The following is a 20,655-nucleotide window of genomic DNA, read 5'->3' as shown; positions in this document are numbered from 1 at the left end:
TCTCAATTTTTCAGCTACCTATGAAATGTACAATGGCTTGTAAGGTACTCCTTGGTAGGGCTTATTGTGAATAGAGCATGTTTAAAATATTACAGAAAGAAAGTTGGTAACATTAACAGTGGTCTGCGGAAAAGAGAAGATTTTATCTATACCACAAAGATAGCAAATATGGAGGGTTAATATCTAAAACAGTAGATGGTATCAAACTTATTAGAAAGTCATGGTGTCGATAGTTTGATTTATTTCCTTTTTTGGTGTAGAACGATTCTGCATAACATGTATGCTACACATAAGTAGTGCATAGTTGTCTTTCTAGAAGTTAGATCAGGGTGATTTTTCTGTTTATTTACATGTCAAGGTACAAATTGAGTCCTCTGGAAAGGATTTAGGGGGATCACTGTAGATTATCAACTGAACATGAGCTCCCAGTGTGATACTGTAGCAAAAATGGGTAACACAGTTCTTTGATATATGGACATTGGTGAGACAGCTGTTAGAATACAGAGTCCAGTTCTGGTTTCCATATATTATAGAAGAACAAGAATCATTTTTGGTCTGAAAAACATGCCTTTCAATGAGAGACTAAAGGAATTCAAACTTTTCAGGTTATTGAAGAGGAGGTTGAGAGGGACTTGATCAGGTCTATAACTACCAGCACAGAGAGAAGTTAACTGAACCTAGAGGGCTCTTTAATCTAGCAGGTAAAGGCTGTACTGGATCCAATGGGGAGAAGTCAGCAAAGATCAAACTGGAAATAGGATATTAATTACTCTTACAGTTAAAAGCATATATATGCAAAGGATCACAAAGGGAAGTGGTAAATTCTCCTTTACATGGAATCTTTAAATCAAGATTGGCTGTATTTCTTAAATCATGCTACAGGTTGTTAGGCTCGATGCAGAAATCACTGGATAAAATCTAAGATCTATGTTATCAAGGTGGTCAAACTAGTTTTAAAAATTATATAAATCTTTGGGAATGCTAATATTTTACTGTAACCTCATCGAAAGGAACCAGTCACTGTAGCTTTGGGTAACCTGAGCCTAATTTTCAAAGATCAAGCATATAGAAATAGCCATGCATATAGAAATATATGTAGTTACTTGCGAATCCCCAAATGACTTATTAAAAGAAATTTAGACAAAAACATGGTGATTGTTTATAAGAAGTGCATAAATGTATGCCTGGCTTTTGAAAAATAACTCATTGTGTCATACTGATGATATATTGGGGATAGTAGTGCCAGAAAAAAATCAAAGCTGTGGAAGGCATTTTTTGAAAAGCTAGAGGGATTATCAGCCAAAGGAGTATGTAAAATTTAAACACAAAAAGATATTCTCCACAGATTGGTTTTTCTTGATATCTTTATAGCTCCTAGCTAAATATTAGAACAGCAATGATGTCTCTGTTTTGTCTTCACATTTTGTTAACCTGCGTTGTTTTCCCCCTTCTAGGGAAATTATTTTATGAAAAAACGTACCTTTAGAAATTAAAATAAAGAAAAAACTTTGTGAAAAATAAAAGCCACAAAGATGTGTATGTCATTAGACCTACATAATGCGTATGTATGTAACTTACAGATTTTGAAAACTTGATTGCTTGAACTGAAATAAAAATACCTGCTAGTTTTTATTGTCCTGCCATGGCGCATATACCACACACCTATAGTTAATTCAAATAAGTTTGAAAGCAATTGGTTGCTTTCTGTAATAAAAAAAAAAAAAAAAAAAAAAAAAATTATAATACTCTCACAGGAGAATGAGAATATGATTAATTTGTTCCAAATAAAAATATATATAGGTTTTCTTTCATTTTCTGTTATATGTATTTGCCTACTAAATAGTATTTTCTTTGAGGATGTTTTTCTTGTTTAAAACTTTTTTTATGCACTAGGATCTCTCCTTTCATTTGTGTTAGGCAGGACTAGATAAAAAATAGATTCGCTATAGCTTGTGCTTACTCATATCTGCCTCTGAATGACAAATATAGATACGTTTTAATTACAATGGTTTCGTATTTTTTCTAACTCCTTTCTGAGTTACAAGGGAGGCATTGTTACCCAATGGTTAGAGCACTGGACTGGGACTCAGGAGATGTGGGTTCTGTTCCTTGCTCTGTGATTGGTCTGCTTGTGCCTTTGGGCAAGTGACTTCATTCTATGACTCAGTTTTCCTATCTGTAAAAATGGAGATAATGGTACTGAACTTTGTAAGGCATTGAGATGTACTGAGAAAAGCACTGTATAAGAACTAGGTGGTGATGGTGATATTATTTATTATTGTTATTATTTATTATCATCATCAAGAACAACACATACAATGTAATTCTGAAATTCAGCATTTTATTTGGGAATCTTGCCAAAGTTTCATCGAGTTCATATAAGCTGAAACGTAAACTCACAACTCTAGTGAATGGGATGGGTAAAATTGGATTCATTTAATTCAACCCAGAATACAGTTTGACTTTGCTCTATGAAAGGAAGGCTTCATGAATAAATCTGTATGATTTCCAGCGCAAAAAATGTCAAGTTGGAGTTAAAATTGAAAGCATATATCAAGGCTGCAACTGGTCTTAGTACAAATTACCTTTGAAAAATGTAAACAGATAAAAAAATGAAACCCCTCTAATGTTTGAAACCCAGAAAATAGAGTTAAGTTTGCTAACAGGGCACCTGAACTACCTTAACTTTGCCTGTGTGCAGATGCTAGTGTATCATCTTCCCTTTTCTTTATGTAGAGTATTATTTGGGATGTGCAGCACTGAACATTGATTGCGTGTCTCTGATGCTAAGTGACCTTAATAATCTTTGTTCTTTTGATGTAAGCATTATAATTTCAGCCTATGAAGTTTGTATATGAAGGACTGACTCCTGCATGGAGTTTAAAGCTTGATCCTGCAAGGATTGAGCACTTCTGTGAGTTAGAGTCCTCAGCCCTTTGCCAGATCTGTCCCTTAAGGAGGAATGGGGAATGATTCCCTTCAGCATGCTATTTGTGTAATTGGAAAGTGGTAAATTTTTCTAAGTACTATGTATAACCATTGAAAAGAGCCGCACTCAGACAAGGATTTCTAGATTTTGTGGTCACAGAGAATTACACTCTTCATTAATTATGGATAAGGTAATATGAAGTCTTGTTATTTTCAGGACAGAGTTTTAAGGTACCTTGTTTGAGATGTGCAATTCCTTGATTTCTAACATTTGAATTAAAACGAAAAAGCCGTCCAAAATGTTTTTGGAAGATGTTATGGAGTTTGGGGTACAATCCAAACAAGTCAGGGGGTTTGTCCCCTCTTACCCTGTAACCCTGAGTGCCTCACAATGCTTTGCTACTGTAGCTCCCAGACTGGGATGTTCACGGTCAGCAACAAGTATGCAGGTCACACCCTGAGCGTCTGTGTGCTATGCAGCCAGGCCTGGTTCACCAACTCTGACCCCAGCAGCCGGTCTGCAGCCCACAGCCCCATGCTGGCTTCCACCATGCTTGGTTACAACCAGCAAGCTGACCCCAACACACTCCCAGTCCCAGATTTTCCCAAAACCATGTGCTCTTCAACATCTAGCCCTCTCCTGGACAGTTCAGAGATATAATAAGGTTATTTTAAAGAGAAAAGCACATCTGATAAACCACTGGTATGTGCCAGCAACATTAATATTAATAGAGATTTTGTGTTAGAATTTCCTTTGTTTTTAAAATAATAATAGAATGGATAAACTGTGGTTTTGGGGGCTTCCTCCTGAACCCCCCACCCCTTATTGCTGACAGCACCCCAACCCCCATGAGTAGGACATCCACTTCTGCCCCATGCCCACATGCTGTCCCACCAGTGACTCAGTGATTGGTTGGGGAGCTATGAAAGTGGGTTCCAGTTGGAGGTTACTCTTACTTGGCATGCGCTCAAGAACAGCCCAATGGTATGTGTGGCAGGGAACACTAACTCTTCTTCCCCTTCTTCATCTGATGAACCTCTTCTGGTCATCAATGGAACTCCCCTTCTGATAAGCCCTGTGAGGTTTATTAGATGGAGAAGGTTGGGAAGCACTAATGCTTTCCCCCAACTTCTGTTTCTGCAGCCCGAGCTATTCTTGAGCATCCCACTTTCCTCCCCTTTGAATCATGAACACTCGTCAGAATGACCAGCACCAATCATATGGAGTTAATGTTAATTACCCAGTTTTAATATACATTTATTTTGCTTGTCCTGTTTTGTTTCTTCATTCTGTCTCTCCTATTCAGGGAACAAAAGGAAAAAAACAGGTTTTGGCACGTGTGTGTGTGTGAGCATTCCACATGCACTGGATTAGAGGAAGAGTAGGTGAAAGGGACTCTGCTCTGATGAACTGCCTGTGGATTTTCAGAATGAAGCTCCAATTCCTTTGGCTTCTTCCCCCAGATCTCCTAAACTGAATCCTCACTTCTCTATCATCACCCCATGCATAGCTCAGATTCCCCTCATTAAGGGGTCTTCTAACGTTCACGGGTTCCCTAGGTTGTGTACCAAGAGCAGGATCAGTGCTGCATATCCAGACAAGGATCCAAAGGGTATGTCTACACTACGGAATAAGGTCGAATTTATAGAAGTCGGTTTTTTAGAAATCGGTTTTATATATTCGAGTGTGTGTGTCCCCACAGAAAATGCTCTAAGTGCATTAAGTGCATTAACTCGGCGGAGTGCTTCCACAGTACCGAGGCTAGAGTCGATTTCTGGAGCGTTGCACTGTGGATAGCTATCCCACAGTTCCCGCAGTCTCCGCTGCCCATTGGAATTCTGGGTTGAGATCCCAATGCCTGATGGGGCTAAAACATTGTCGTGGGTGGTTCTGGGTACATATTGTCAGGCCCCCGTTCCCTCCCTCCCTCCGTGAAAGCAAGGGCAGACAATCGTTTCGCGCCTTTTTTCCTGAGTTACCTGTGCAGACGCCATACCACGGCAAGCATGGAGCCCGCTCAGGTAACCGTCACCCTATGTTTCCTGGGTGCTGGCAGACGCGATACGGCTTTGCTACACAGTAGCAGCAACCCATTGCCTTCTGGCAGCAGACGGTGCAGTATGACTGGTCGTCGTCCTCGTCGTGTCCGAGGTGCTCCTGGCCACGTTGGCTGGGAGCGCCTGGGCAGACATGGGCGCAGGGACTAAATTTGGAGTGACTTGACCAGGTCATTCTCTTTAGTCCTGCAGTCAGTCCTATTGAACCGTCTTATGGTGAGCAGGCAAGCGATACGGATTGCTAGCAGTCGTACTGTACCATCTTCTGCCAGGCAGGCAAGAGATGAGGATTGCTAGCAGTCGTATTGTACCATCTTCTGCCGAGCAGCCATGAGATGTGGATGGCATGCAGTCCTTCTGCACCGTCTGCTGCCAGCCAAAGATGTAAAAGATAGATGGAGTGGATCAAAACAAGAAATAGACCAGATTTGTTTTGTACTCATTTGCTTCCCCCCCTCCCCTGTCTAGGGGACTCATTCCTCTAGGTCACACTGCAGTCACTCACAGAGAAGGTGCAGCGAGGTAAATCTAGCCATGTATCAATCAGAGGCCAGGCTAACCTCCTTGTTCCAATAAGAACAATAACTTAGGTGCACCATTTCTTATTGGAACCCTCCGTGAAGTCCTGCCTGAAATACTCCTTGATGTAAAGACACCCCCTTTGTTGATTTTAGCTCCCTGAAGCCAACCCTGTAAGCCGTGTCGTCAGTCGCCCCTCCCTCTGTCAGAGCAACGGCAGACAATCGTTCCGCGCCTTTTTTCTGTGCAGACGCCATACCAAGGCAAGCATGGAGGCCGCTCAGCTCACTTTGGCAATTAGGAGCACATTAAACACCACACGCATTATCCAGCAGTACATGCAGCACCGGAACCTGGCAAAGCGATACCGGGCGAGGAGGCGACGTCAGCGCGGTCACGTGAGTGATCAGGACATGGACACAGATTTCTCTGAAAGCATGGGCCCTGCCAATGCATGCATCATGGTGCTAATGGGGCAGGTTCATGCTGTGGAACGCCGATTCTGGGCTCGGGAAACAAGCACAGACTGGTGGGACCGCATAGTGTTGCAGGTCTGGGACGATTCCCAGTGTCTGCGAAACTTTTGCATGCGTAAGGGCACTTCCATGGAACTTTGTGACTTGCTTTCCCCTGAGGCGCATGAATACCAAGATGAGAGCAGCCCTCACAGTTGAGAAGCGAGTGGCGATAGCCTTGTGGAAGCTTGCAACGCCAGACAGCTACCGGTCAGTTGGGAATCAATTTGGAGTGGGCAAATCTACTGTGGGGGCTGCTGTGATGCAAGTAGCCCACGCAATCAAAGATCTGCTGATATCAAGGGTAGTGACCCTGGGAAATGTGCAGGTCATAGTGGATGGCTTTGCTGCAATGGGATTCCCTAACTGTGGTGGGGCCATAGACGGAACCCATATCCCTATCTTGGCACCGGAGCACCAAGCCGCCGAGTACATAAACCTCAAGGGGTACTTTTCGATAGTGCTGCAAGCTCTGGTGGATCACAAGGGACGTTTCACCAACATCAACGTGGGATGGCCGGGAAAGGTGCATGATGCTCGCATCTTCAGGAACTCTGGTCTGTTTCAAAAGCTGCAGGAAGGGACTTTATTCCCAGACCAGAAAATAACTGTTGGGGATGTTGAAATGCCTATATGTATCCTTGGGGACCCAGCCTACCCCTTAATGCCATGGCTCATGAAGCCGTACACAGGCAGCCTGGACAGTAGTCAGGAGCTGTTCAACTACAGGCTGAGCAAGTGCAGAATGGTGGTAGAATGTGCATTTGGACGTTTAAAGGCGCGCTGGCGCAGTTTACTGACTCGCTTAGACCTCAGCGAAACCAATATTCCCACTGTTATTACTGCTTGCTGTGTGCTCCACAATATCTGTGAGAGTAAGGGGGAGACGTTTATGGCGGGGTGGGAGGTTGAGGCAAATCGCCTGGCTGCTGGTTACGCACAGCCAGACACCAGGGCGGTTAGAAGAGCACAGGAGGGCGCGGTACGCATCAGAGAAGCTTTGAAAACCAGTTTCATGACTGGCCAGGCTACGGTGTGAAAGTTCTGTTTGTTTCTCCTTGATGAACCCCCCCGCCCCTTGGTTCACTCTACTTCCCTGTAAGCTAACCACCTGCCCCTCCTCCCTTCAATCACCGCTTGCAGAGGCAATAAAGTCATTGTTGCTTCACATTCATGCATTCTTTATTCATTCATCACACAAATAGGGGGATGACTACCAAGGTAGCCCAGGAGGGGTGGTGGAGGAGGAAAGGAAAATGCCACACAGCACTTTAAGCACAGCACTTTAAAAGTTTACAACTTTAAAATTTATTGAATGACAGCCTTCTTTTTTTTGGGCAATCCTCTGTGGTGTAGTGGCTGGTTGGCCAGAGGCCCCCCCACCGCGTTCTTGGGCGTCTGGGTGTGGAGGCTATGGAACTTGGGGAGGAGGGCGGTTGATTACAGAGGGGCTGCAGTGGCAGTCTGTGTTCCAGCTGCCTTTGCTGCAGCTCAACCATACACTGGAGCATACTGGTTTGGTCCTCCAGCAGCCTCAGCATTGAATCCTGCCTCCTCTCATCACGCTGCCGCCACATTTGAGCTTCAGCCCTCTCTTCAGCCCGCCACTTACTCTCTTCAGCCCGCCACCTCTCCTCCCGGTCATTTTGTGCTTTCCTGCACTCTGACATTATTTGCCTCCACGCATTCATCTGTGCTCTGTCAGTGTGGGAGGACAGCATGAGCTCGGAGAACATTTCATCGCGAGTGCGTTTTTTTTTCTTTCTAAGCTTCACTAGCCTCTGGGAAGGAGAAGATCCTGTGATCATTGAAACACATGCAGCTGGTGGAGAAAAAAAAGGGACAGCGGTATTTAAAAAGACACATTTTATAAAACAGTGGCTACACTCTTTCAGGGTAATCCTTGCTGTTAACATTACATACATAGCACATGTGCTTTCGTTACAAGGTCGCATTTTGCCTCCCCCCACCGTGTGGCTACCCCCTCAACCTTCCCCCCTCCCTGTGGCTAACAGCGGGGAACATTTCTGTTTAGCCACAGGCAAACAGCCCAGCAGGAATGGGCTCCTCTGAGTGTCCCTGAAGAAAAGCACTCTATTTCAACCAGGTGACCATGAATTATATCTCACTCTCCTGAGGATAACACAGAGAGATAAAGAACACAGAGAAAGGATGTTGTTTGAATGCCAGCAAACATACACTGCAATGCTTTGTTCAACAATGATTCCCGAGTACGTGTTACTGGCCTGGAGTGGTAAAGTGTCCTACCATGAAGGACACAATAAGGCTGCCCTCCCCAGAAACCTTTTGCAAAGGCTTTAGGAGTACATCTAGGAGAACCGCGAATGCCAGGGCAAAGTAATCCTTTCACATGCTTGCTTTTAAACCATGTATAGTATTTTAAAAGGTACACTCACCAGAGGTCCCTTCTCCTCCTGCTGGGTCCAGGAGGCAGCCTTGGGTGGGTTCGGGGGGTACTGGCTCCAGGTCCAGGGTGAGAAACAGTTCCTGGCTGTCGGGAAAACCGGTTTCTCCGCTTGCTTGCTGTGAGCTATCAGCAAACCTCATCATCATCATCATCTTCTTCGTCCCCAAAACCTGCTTCCATATTGCCTCCATCTCCATTGAAGGAGTCAAACAACACGGCTGGGGTAGCGGTGACTGAACCCCCTAAAATGGCATGCAGCTCATCATAGAAGCGGCATGTTTGGGGCTCTGACCCGGAGCGGCTGTTCGCCTCTCTGGTTTTCTGGTAGGCTTGCCTCAGCTCCTTCAGTTTCACGCGGCACTGCTTCGGGTCCCTGTTATGGCCTCTGTCCTTCATGCCCTGGGAGATTTTGACAAAGGTTTTGGCATTTCGAAAACTGGAACGGAGTTCTGATAGCACGGATTCCTCTCCCCAAACAGCGATCAGATCCCGTACCTCCCGTTCGGTCCATGCTGGAGCTCTTTTGCGATTCTGGGACTCCATCATGGTCACCTGTGCTGATGAGCTCTGCATGGTCACCTGCAGCTTGCCACGCTGGCCAAACAGGAAATGAGATTCAAAAGTTCGCGGTTCTTTTCCTGTCTACTTGGCCAGTGCATCTGAGTTGAGAGTGCTGTCCAGAGCGGTCACAATGGAGCACTCTGGGATAGCTCCCGGAGGCCAATACCATCGAATTGTGTCCACAGTACCCCAAATTCGAGCCGGCAAGGTCGATTTAAGCGCTAATCCACTTGTCAGGGGTGGAGTAAGGAAATCGATTTTAAGAGCCCTTTAAGTCGAAATAAAGGGCTTCTCATTGTGTGGACAGGTGCAGGTTTACATCGATTTAACGCTGCTAAATTCGACCTAAAGTCCTAGTGTAGACCAGGGCTAAGACTCTCAGAGAGAGGATTGTTAATCTACAAATAGTTTGGAGTCAGAGCTACTTAATTAAAGCTAAAGCAGTTATAATGTTTAGGGTCTGATTATACTGAATATGTACCTTTCATGTTTACATGGAGATTCCCCCCCATGCTGCATATTATTACTCTGAACAGCATGCTTCACCTTTGAGGCTTTTTTGTTTGTAGAACAACAATGGCATAATTTTTTTAGAATTAAAGTGTGTATGAACTTTCTGCATATTTGTAAAATAGATTTTCTACTAATGCAGTGTTCTCAAACTTTTTTTTTCTCGGACCACTTGAAAATTGCTGAGGGTCTCGGTGGACCACTTAATGATCTTTCCAAACGTTGTTTGTACCATTAGTTAACTGTTGTAAAGCGCTTTGTATAAAAGCGCTATATAAAAAAAATTAATAATTAACATGTTTTTGTTCTATAAATAAAAGCACACAACTCATATTTTAATATCGATAGTCTTACCTTTGACGTATGATGGATGTGCCTTCTGTCCCCCGATATGGCAGCTCTCAAGCTGGGGCTGGGAAGGAGGGGCGTCTCTCCCTCTCTCCCCCACCGCAGCAGCTCCCAAGCTGGGGCTGGGAAGGAGGGGGGTCTCTCCCCCACCACAGCAGCCACAGAGCTGAGGCTGGGAAGGAGGACCGTCTCTCCTCCGCAGCTGCAGCCCTGGAGCTGGGGAAAGTCACCTCTTTCTCTGGCCACTGTAGCCCTGCACGTCCCAAATTCCGCCCACCCACTCTTCTCACCCCACTGCCACCTCCCACCTACCCTCTATTCCCCCCAAGGCCTTCACCTCATGTTACATATGCGTCTTCTCCTGGGTCAAGGCACCTAATTAGTGGAGCCACGCCTGCGCTTTCATTCTCTTGTGTGCAGCCACCCAGGCGCACATCTTAGAGGGAACTATCTGTGGACCACCTGAGTGGAGCTCACGGACGACGGGTGCTCCACGGACCACAGTTTGTACCTCTGTACTAATGGACGTATTTACATTTTTAACAATAAACTTGATGCTTTGAGAGTGGGTCAGATGAATTACACCTGAAATGTCTTATTTATACATAAGCAACAACAGTCAGTGGTGGGGTCAGAAGAACTAGTAATTTTTCTGTAGTTGGTACAGCCCCTACCCACAAATAGGTCTCAATCCTACTCTGCTTTCCCTACAGTTCAAGTAGGTAGTTTTGGAGTGCTGCTCTCCGACAGTGGTCTTTCCTCTTTGATCACTCTGCCTTAAGTTCATAGGTTGAACTGAGAGCAGTGCTAATGAAATTAATGCTCATCATTCTGTCCCAATAGCTGGGAGAGCACCCCTTGGCTCTGTGCCTCCCCAGAAGCAGCGACATCCTCCTTGCCCAGCTCCTAGGCAGAGGCATGGCCAGGCATCTCTGCATGCTGCCTCTGCCCAGAGCTCTGGCTTTGCAGCTCATATTGGCCAGGAACCGTGGCCAATGGGAGCTACGGGGGCAGTGCCTGCAGGCGGAGGCAGCGTGCAGAGCTGCCTGTCCATGCCTCCGCCTAGGAGCTGAGTGAGGGGGATGTCACTGCTTCCGGGGAGCCCCCCCAGGTAAGTGCCGCTCAGAGCTCACCTCAACCCATCCCGTGCCTCACCTCCTGCCCTCTCCCACACCCAAACTCTGCTGCTACTGGCTAGGGGCGTGCACAGTGACCCAAGACTGCCCCAGCAGCGGCCGGTGCGACTGGCGCAGGGGCTGCCTGAGCTTTCCGGGGCCAGGCACGCTGGCTGCTACAGAAGTCACGGAAGTTCTGTGACCCCCATGACAAACTCACAGCCTTACTCATGATTGAACTGAGGGATTTCCATGCTTATCTAATCCTTTTTGCTATTTAACATTTATATTGTGATAGTGCTGTGCTAGACATTGTACAAACATATAGCAAATGACAGTCCCTGCCCCAAAGTGTTGACAGTCTAAAAGACATCTTGCGACCCCGACTGAGATTGCCAGCAATTATAATGATGATTTCTGAAATGTGGACACTTGTCTACTAAGAATGAAGTGAGGTCATAAATACTAAGTTGGTGGTTTAACTCTGAGAAAATGTGAAAACACATTGAAACATCCCTTTGGCTTATATTTAACTTGAATTCTAAACATAGTTGTCAGCCATTTTCATCTGTAAACTTTTTTAAAAGGGTAATTATAGCTGAAGCACTAGTGACAATCATAGTTTAAGATTGCCCAAGGGGTTTCCATTATAACCTGTTTTCTGTCACTCATAAAGTTCTGAAATCTTCATCTATTGGGCTGAAATTTTCCAGACCTGGTCCCTGCCAGAGAGAGTTTTTTTGTTTTTGTTCTTTTTTTAAGAAAGATAGGATAAAAACACCTGAAAGCTATTTTGAGTATGAAAAAATGTGTGTGTGTAAAATTTTTCCAGTTTTATACATATTACATAAAAAGTTGCAGTATATATATCTTGTGACTAATTTTAATAGGTCTAGCACCTAAGCAGCTGAGTTAAAAGCTGAAATTTATCAGAGAGAAAGCCCTCCTTGAGGACAAGTGCCTTTGAATGCAGTGGAAAAAATCATGATTTGATCACTTTATGTGCATTTGAAAATTGCATTTAACAGGCACAATAGTTTATTGGTGTAAAAATGTGTGATATTTTTAACACTGATCCATGAGAAAGGTAGGCTGCACTGTTCATGCATGTATACGTGGCTAATTTGGCTGTATATTTAAAATAGATACATTCAGTTAAAGTTTACACAGTATAGGCCTGATCAAAACTTATAGAAGTCAATGGAAAGACTCCCATTAACTTAAGCAGGCAATGGATCAGGACATGTATGAATCAGTTGTCTATACCAGTGGTTTTCAAACTTTTTTTTCTGAGGACCCACTTGAAGAAAATTGTTGATGCCCGTAACCCAACGGAGCTGGGGATGAGAAGTTTGGGTGTGGGAGGGGCTCAGGGCTGGGGCAGAGGGTTGGGATGTGGGGGTGAGGGATGAAGGGTTCGGGGAGTGTGTGTGGGGGGGTGGATTTTGCAGCCATGGGATCAGAGAATATGTGGAGCCCCATCCAACAGCATTCCTAGTATTTATCTCAGGCCTTGTCTAAGTTAGAAAAATTGCACTGGTGTAATGAAATTAATGTAAATTCTGTCTCATTACACTTGTGGAAACCCCTAATGTAAACACACTTAAACCAATTTAAAATCTTAAATATATCAATTTAGCTTAAGTAGTACTTGTCTAATAGATAAAGCCTTAGCCTTTTTCATTTTCAGTCTGCTTCTTTCCATGTTCACTGTTGGAGGACAACCTAATGCCTAGCAGTCAAATATTTTCCCAGTCACGTTGATGACTGAATCTTTAAATTTTAAGACCACAGTCAGTGCTCCGGTTTACACAGAATATTCTGTCATATTTGAAATTAAAGAAAGATAATTTGATTTACTTTTTAATATGATCTTTTAAAAAAATAGGGATTATGATTAGATGCAATATAGTGATTATACATTGAGTATCTCTTTAGTTGCAGTAGAAAAAATAAAATGGATAGCCAAATTTTAGTAGGCTTCTTAGACTGGAAAGAATTTTAAAAGGAGATCTATGTCAAGAGTGATCAGATGGGATGTTTTTTTCTTTGGTTGTGATTAAAAGAGATTTGCTACTATTTAATCCCAAATCAAGGGACAGAGAAGAAGGATGGTTTTGAAATTAAGGAATTGGACTGAGATTCAGGAGATCTGGTTCCAGTTCTCAGTTCTGCCAAGGGCTTACTATGGGGCCTGTGGCAAGTCACTGAGATTTTCAGAAGCGCTCGGCACCCACAATCAGGGTCAGATTTTCAAGAGAGCTCATCTTTTAGGCATCAAAATAAGTAGTTATTTTTTCCAAATGAGCCTAGCATGTTGAGTCCTGATCTGTTTTGAAACTCTGCACATAAGTGGAAGCTGTTGGGTTCAGAGCATATGTAAAAAATCTGGCTCCGGTTGTCAGACCTGAGCACTTGAACACCTACTTCTTAATCTCTCGGTGCCTCAGTTCTCCCATCTGTAAAATGGAGGTAATAGTTCCCTGTATTGTGGGGTGTTTTGAGATATTACAAATATTAATATTTGTAAGATGCGCCAATACTTTGGTGGTGAGGATGATATCAATTGAAATATCCAGTCTAAACGATTCATAAACATAGTGAGAACATAATATTGTTTTAATAACTACAGGTACTGGGAAGCTGTTCACAAATGGGATGAAGCACTTCAGTTAACTCCAGAAGATGCTGCACTTTATGAAATGAAATCACAGGTAACTCATGAAAATTCTTTGTTAATTTAGAAATCCAAAGTTATATTGTAGTCTTAAACAGATTATGCCTAAAACCCTGTCACCACTTATGTATGTAAAAGGAGAGTGCAACTGCACATGAGCCACTGAATTGAAGAAATATTGCTTGTTATAGGATCAGGGATAGATCCCTTTCTCCTCTTTCAGCATAACAGGGAATCTTCTACAGGTTAGAGTATTTTTACCCTTGCCAAGTGTGCCATAATAACATCTCTGTCCAGGTATGAATTCAACGTCTAAATGTAAATTTTAAATTCAGACATTGAAAAATTATATTTATTATCATTACTCCAGGTAAGTAAAGATCTCCGAATCTGCCATTAATAATCCATATGATCTTACTGAAGAATTAGTTTATTGCCACCTCCTTCCTTTTTTCTCACCCCCCCTTCAAAAAAAGAATATATGGTATATGAAATACATGCCCCATATTTTGGTGTCCACTTACTGGCACAGACAAACTTTGGAGGAAAATGCGTTTAGTCAAATACATTCATTGGTCTCAACCATCCAGGCTCTGTTTCAGGGCTGTTTTGATGGGTTAAGGCTCCAGCAACCACCAACACAGCACTGAAACTTTGATATGTAATGTCCCTTTTCTGTTCAAGCGGCTAGTGAAATTTTGGGGCCATGGGGACTTTCCAGTTAGAAGTAGAAATTTATGGAGTCTGGTATTCTCTTTGATGCAATCTTGTTTATTTACAAGGAAAGTACAAAGCTCCGCTTCTCCAAAGGCAGGAGGAACTACGAACAAAAGGAGCAGTTTCTTAGTTTATAGCTCCAGACCTCTTTAGCCAACAGACCCAAAACTCTCCAGTTTTCCCCAGGGTTATACTGTGCTCACAGGCTACTTCTTGGCTTTCTTGTTTTGTTGCTTCTGCCTCTTGCTTTGTTCTTGTCTCTTCTCAGTTCCTGTGTGTTCAGTCACACACCTGCACCTGTACACACACCTAACTGTAATACCAAGTGACCCCCCCCCCCCCGCAACCACACATGGTGCTGGTTTCTGGCAGACTGTATTAGTCCATGTTTTAGGTATGGTCCTTCAATGTCTCATACAACTACCTTAAATAAAGAACATATTCACTCACCATTTTGAACTAGATTGTATCTCAGCTCATAATAAGGTTTCACCCAGTTAGTAGCAGTATCAGCTGTGTGGACTAAGAAAACTGCTGACCTCACAGTGACTTACTTTTTGTATGGCTTCAGTGGCAAAGTTACTGGACACCATTATTTTATGCATGTCCATGTGCTTGTGTCTCCCTCTTGCCTAAGTAGAAAAATAAGATTCTTCTTCGAGTTATTGCTCATGTGTATTCCCCAATAGGTGTGCGTGCTCGCCACGTGCACCAGTGCCAGACGTTTTTCCCCTAGCAGTACCCATAGGGGGGAGCGACCCCTGGAGCGGCGCCTGCCTGGCGCGGTATAAGGGGAGCTGCGCACTCCCCGCATCTTCAGTTCCTTCTTGCCGCCAGTGAAGGTGTGTCGGAACTGCTCTGCTCCAGCTTTGCTATAGCTCGTCCCCAGAACTGTTCATTCGTTCAGCGTTAGTACCTGTAGTTATTTAGCTGTTAAGTTAGTTTAGTTAGTCAGTGAGCCTGGGCTGGGGCATGCCCCGCACCCCGGGGTTTAAGTTGTGTGGTTCTTGTAGGCGTTCTATGCCAAGAAGTGACCCGCATGCAGACTGTGCGCTGCTCGGGAGAAACCCATATCAGCAAAAGGTGCAAGATTTGCAAGGCCTTTAAGCCTTGGCCCAAAAGAGAAAGTGACATTAGGCTCCGGGCCATCCTCATGGAGTCGGCGCTGACCCCGACCCCAGCAAGCTGCTCCGAATCGGTACCCGGCACCGCGGCGTCAGTACGCAGCAACCCTCCGGTGCCATCGACCAGTCGGCATCGCTGCCCGTCCCCAGGGCATGCCAAGAGGGCCAGAAAGACTCCCTCTTCTCAGCGGCACCGAGGGAAGTCTGGGACAGAGGCTAGGTCCAAGTCGGGCAGTCCTCGATCCCCACCAGGCCCCAGGCCTCTGACTCACGTTGAGCGGAGTAGCCCGGCCCCTTCAGAACAGGCCTCTCCAGATGTCTGGATGCCATCCACGCCTGAAGCCCTCCAGGCAGCCCGGGGCATTATGTCCATGCTGATGCCCGGAGCACCGCCAGTGTCGGCCCCGCGCTCCAGAGGGAAGCCTCCGCTGGGATCTCCACAGTCGCCTCTGGCCTGGTACCCATCTCGGTCGAGGAACGTTCCTGATGCCGATCGCTGCCCAGCAGTCGCTCGGGGCAGAGTCCAGGTGGATAGCCCTCGACACTGACCAGACTGTCTGGATGGGTTCCGTCTGGCCGGGACTCACAGCACCGCTTGTCCTCAAGGAACGAGTATCAGCGGGACTGTGGCGGGCATCGCCATCGGTCCTTGTCTTGGAGAGAGTACCACAGTCAATCATGGCACGGTCGTCGACGCCGTTCCTGCTCGGACTCCCGCTCCAAGTCTCCGCCAAGACATCGCAGACCCGGGGATCGATCACCAGCATTTCACCGTTGTAGGTCCGCCTGTCGAGGCCATTCGCGGAGCAGCTGTTACTGCCGGTACCGATCCTCCACGTCGAGATCGCGGTCCCATGGCCATCATAGATCCCGGCACCACCGCACCTCCCAGTCCAGAGACAGCAGCAGATCTTATGCCAGCCCAATCTCCATTCGTAGCCGTCCTTCAATGGGCCAGGCCAGCCAACCTGAACAGCCGGCCCTGCCGGTGCCACAGCAGGTGCAGTGGCACCGAGCGTTGTGGCCAGCCCATGGTAGCAGTGGGCACCGTGGCCTCCGGCGCAGCCCCCGGTGGGAGCTTGCTCGGTGGCCGGAGCTTCGGAGGCACCATCGGCCTCCTTCTCCAGACCCGCGAGAAAGGAGGTGGTGGGACATGTGTCTTCGGCACTGTGCCCGGAGTCCAGCCAGGTGGTGGATCCTCTGGTGCTGGCCTCTTGCTGACAGCAGGAGGAGGCGATTGTGGCCCCGCCCGCCTCCATCCCGCAAGAGGCCCACCAAGAACTCTTAAAGAGGGTGGCAGCAAGCCTCCATCTCCAGGCAGAGGAGATGGAGGAGCCCTCAGACTCCCGGTTTAACGTGTTGTCACCTTCGGTAGGGTGGCTTTGCCTCTCCATGAAGGGGTGGCTAAGATTTCAAATTTCCTGTGGCAAATACCGGCCTCGATGGCCCCCATCTCTAAAAAGGCAGAATGCAAGTACTTTGTACCCACTAAGGGGCATGAGTACTTGTATACCCACCCGGTGCCCAACTCCCTGGTTGTCGAGTCGGTCAAGCACATGGAATGGCAGGGTCAGCCAGCCCTGACCCCAAAGAACAAAGACACTTGGAGACTGGACTCCTTCAGAAGGAAAGTTTATTCATCTTCGAGCTTCCAGTTACAAGTGGCAAACCATCAGGTTCTCCTGGGCCGGTACAAATTCAATCTGTGGGGCTCCCTGCCCAAGTTTGAGGACTCCCTCCAGGAGAGCGATAGGAAAGAGTTCAAGGTGCTAGTTGAGGAAGGGGCAGCGGCCACGAGGGCGTCCCTGCAGCCAGCCTCGGATGCTGCAGACATGGTCGCACAATCAATGGCCTCTGCGGTGTCCATGAGATGGGTGTCATGGTTCCTGCTCTCTGGGCTGTCCAGCGAGGCGCAGTCTTCCATGCGGGATCTCCCGTTTGATGGGAAAGCTCTGTTTTCGGAGGAAACAGATACAAGGCTGCATGGCATGAAAGACTCCCTCACGACCCTCCAGACTCTGGGCCTCTATGTCCCAGCTCCGGCAAAACCTAAGTTCCAGCTGCAGCAGACTCCCGCCCAGGCTGCCCTCCTGAAGTACGAGGCCACCCATAAGAAGCAGCGGGGCTATAAGAGATGCCCTCAAAGGCAGTCTCAGCTTGCCCCCAGCCTGGGTCCTCCAAGGGCAAGCAGGCGGGGAAAAGGAGTTTTTGATGGGACGCTCGGGGGCACCCCACCAGTCCTCATCAGGGATCCATTCCCAATAAAACTTCCCTTCTCCAACTGGTTGTGTGCTTTTTTCCTGGAATGGTTACAGCTAACCTCGGACCGATGGGTCCTCAACACCATCTCCCGGGGTTACACCCTCCAGTTTAGTTCTTCACCGCCCCGTCCCCCTTGGGGGACGCCTCGCACGAAGCTCTGCTCGAGCAGGAGGTGGGGCAGCTCCTAGGTCTAGGAGTGATAGAGGCGGTGCCTGAGGAGTTCATGGGCAAGGGATATTACTCCCGTTATTTCCTTATCCCGAAGGCCAAAGGGGGGCTCAGGCCCATCCTGGACCTCCCAGATCTGAACCAGCACATGGTGAAGCTCAAGTTCCGCATGGTCTCCCTGGCCTCCATCATCCCCTCCCTGGAACCCGGGGACTGGTACGCTGCCCTCAGTCTACAGGACGCGTACTTCCACATCCACATATTCGAGGTGCACAGGCGCTTCCTCCATTTCGTGGTGAGACAGAATCATTACCAATTCACGGTCCTCCCGTTTGGTCTGTCCAGTACCCCCAGGGTGTTTACAAAATGCATGTCGGTGGTAGCGGCCTACCTCAGATGGCAGGGGGTCCAGATATTTCCCTATCTGGACGATTGGCTTGTCAAGGGCACCTCCCGGTCGCAGGTGAGGGATTACGTGGTGCTCCTCCTGTCCACGGGCATTGCCTTGGGCCTGTTGGTAAACACCAAGTCCACGTTAGTCCCAGTCCAATGCACAGAGTTCATTGGGGCGCTCCTCGACGCAGTGTCGGCCAGGGCCTCTCTCCCGCCAGACAGATTTGAGACCCTGAAAGGTCTCATCGACTAGGTCACGAGGTTACTGGTGACAACAGCCAGGGTTTGCCTACAACTCTTGGGTCACATGTCGGTGTACACATATGTGGTCCGTTATGCCAGACTCAGGATGAGGCCCCCTCCAGCTCTGGTTGGCCTCGAAGTTCTCGCAGGCCACTGACAGGATGGACAAGGTCCTCACCGTGCCAGACTCTGTGATCACCTCCCTATGATGATGGTGGTCTGCCCCAAACAACATGCTCCAAGGGGTCCCATTCAGGGACAGGGTTGGGGGCCCCATATGGGGAACTTTCAGACCCAAGGCCTGTGGTCGGCTCAAGACCTGATCTTACATATAAACATCAAGGAGTTCAGGGTGGTGCGGCTGGCGTGTATGGCCTTCTGCTCGCACCTGGAGGGCAAAGTAGTCAGCGTCCTCACGGACAATTTGGCCTCGATGTTCTATATCAACAGGTAAAGCGGAGCCTGATCCTCTGCTGCGAAGCCCTCAGGCTGTGGGACTTCTGTATAGCCCATGACATCCACCTGAAGGCCTTCCACCTACCGGGCACCTGGAATGAGAGGATGGATCGCTTGAGCAGGGACTTTTCCTCGCAATATGAATGGTCCCTCCACCCGGAAGTGGCCCACCGGCTCTTCAAAAGGTGGGGAACTGCTCAGGTGGACCTGTTTGCAACTCAGCAGAACCGGCGATGCTCCCAGTTCTGCTCCGGGGGGGGGCTTGGAGAGGGGTGCTCTCTCTGATGCCTTTCTCCAGTCCTGGTCAGGCTGGCTTCTCTAAGCCTTTCCCCCGTTCCCTCTAATCAGCAGGGTGCTGGAGAAGATAAAGACGGTCAAGACCAGGGTCTTCCTGATTGCCCTGGCATGGCCCAGGCAGCATTGGTACGGGACCCTCACGGGCCTGGTGGTAGCTCTGCCGTGGCCGTTGCCGCTCCGCCTGGACCTGCTCTCTCAGGACCAGGGCCGCCTCCTCCACCCAACCTGGTTGCTCTTCACCTTATTGCATGGCTGCTCAGTGGTTAGGTGGAGAGGAAGAGATGTGCTCAGAGCAGGTTCAGCGCGTCCTCCTCGAAAGTAGATGGCTCTCCACTTGCCGCGCTTATTTGGCGAAGTGGTCCCGGTTTTCTAGGTGGGTGGCGGACCAGGGTGTCTCCCCGGTGACTGCCCCGATCCATCTTATCCTTGATTACCTCCTCCACCTGAGGGCCCAGGGTCTGGTGCCCTTGTCAGTCAAGGTGCACCTGGCAGCCATATCGGCTTCCATCCACTGGTGCAAGGGCACATGGTATTTTCTCATGCTATGACTGACCGGTTCCTTAAGGGTTTGGACCATCTTTTTCCATATTCTAGACCCCCTGGTCCCGCAGTGGGACCTAAACCTGTTGTTGGCTCATCTCACGGGGCCCCCATTTGAACCCCTGGCCACGTGCTCCTGGTTTCACCTCTCATGGAAGGTGGCCTTCCTGGTTGCAATCACGTCGGCCAGGCAAGTCTTGGAGCTTAGGGCCCTGACCTCCGAGCTTCCATACACGGTCTTTCATAAGGACAAGGTCCAGCTCCGCCCACACCCCGTTTTCCTCCAGAAGGTGGTCTCCACCTACCAAATGGGTCAGGACATTTTTCTACTGGTCCTCTGCCCCCAGCCTCACACGTCCAGTGAGGAGTGCCATCTCCAAACGCTCGATGTGTGGAGGGCTCTGGCTTTCTACCTCAAGCAGACCAAGCCGTTCAGAAAGTCCTCGCAGCTGTTCGTCACCTCGGCTGAGGCTTTCAGCGGCTTTCCAATTGGATCACTTTGTGTATCTGTTCATGTTATGAGCTGGTGGGTGTCCTCCCGCCACCCATTGTGAGGGCACACTCAACTTGGGTGCAGGCCTCTTCAGCTACCTTCGTGGCCCACGTCCCCATCCAGGACATTTGTAGGGCCGCCACGTGGTCTTCGGTTCACACATTCACTTCACACTGTGTGATCATCCCCCAAACCAGGGATGACACTGGGTTTGGCAGGGCTGTCCTCTGTCCTGGGAACTTGTGAATTCCTACCCACCTCCGACAGATATAGCTTGGAATCACCTATTGTGGAATACACATG

The 20,655-nt window shown here is 47.6% G+C and overlaps 1 protein-coding gene across 2 annotated transcripts in view; it reads left to right on the top strand.

The window, feature by feature from the left end:
* The window catches only part of TTC33 (tetratricopeptide repeat domain 33), a 114,816-nt gene that overhangs the window by 42,549 nt on the left and 51,612 nt on the right, over positions 1 to 20,655 (top strand). For both annotated transcript variants that reach the window (XM_048849964.2, XM_048849963.2), the window contains exon 3: positions 13,615 to 13,696. In XM_048849964.2, coding sequence (XP_048705921.1) covers positions 13,615 to 13,696 — 82 coding nt within the window. The remainder of the gene's footprint in view (positions 1 to 13,614; positions 13,697 to 20,655) is intronic.

The sequence above is a fragment of the Caretta caretta genome, chromosome 5 (assembly GCF_965140235.1).
Source record: "Caretta caretta isolate rCarCar2 chromosome 5, rCarCar1.hap1, whole genome shotgun sequence".
In the NCBI taxonomy this organism is placed as follows: Eukaryota; Metazoa; Chordata; order Testudines; family Cheloniidae; genus Caretta; species Caretta caretta.
Note: the sequence above shows the minus strand (reverse complement) of the source record. Positions and strands in the feature narration are given on the sequence as shown.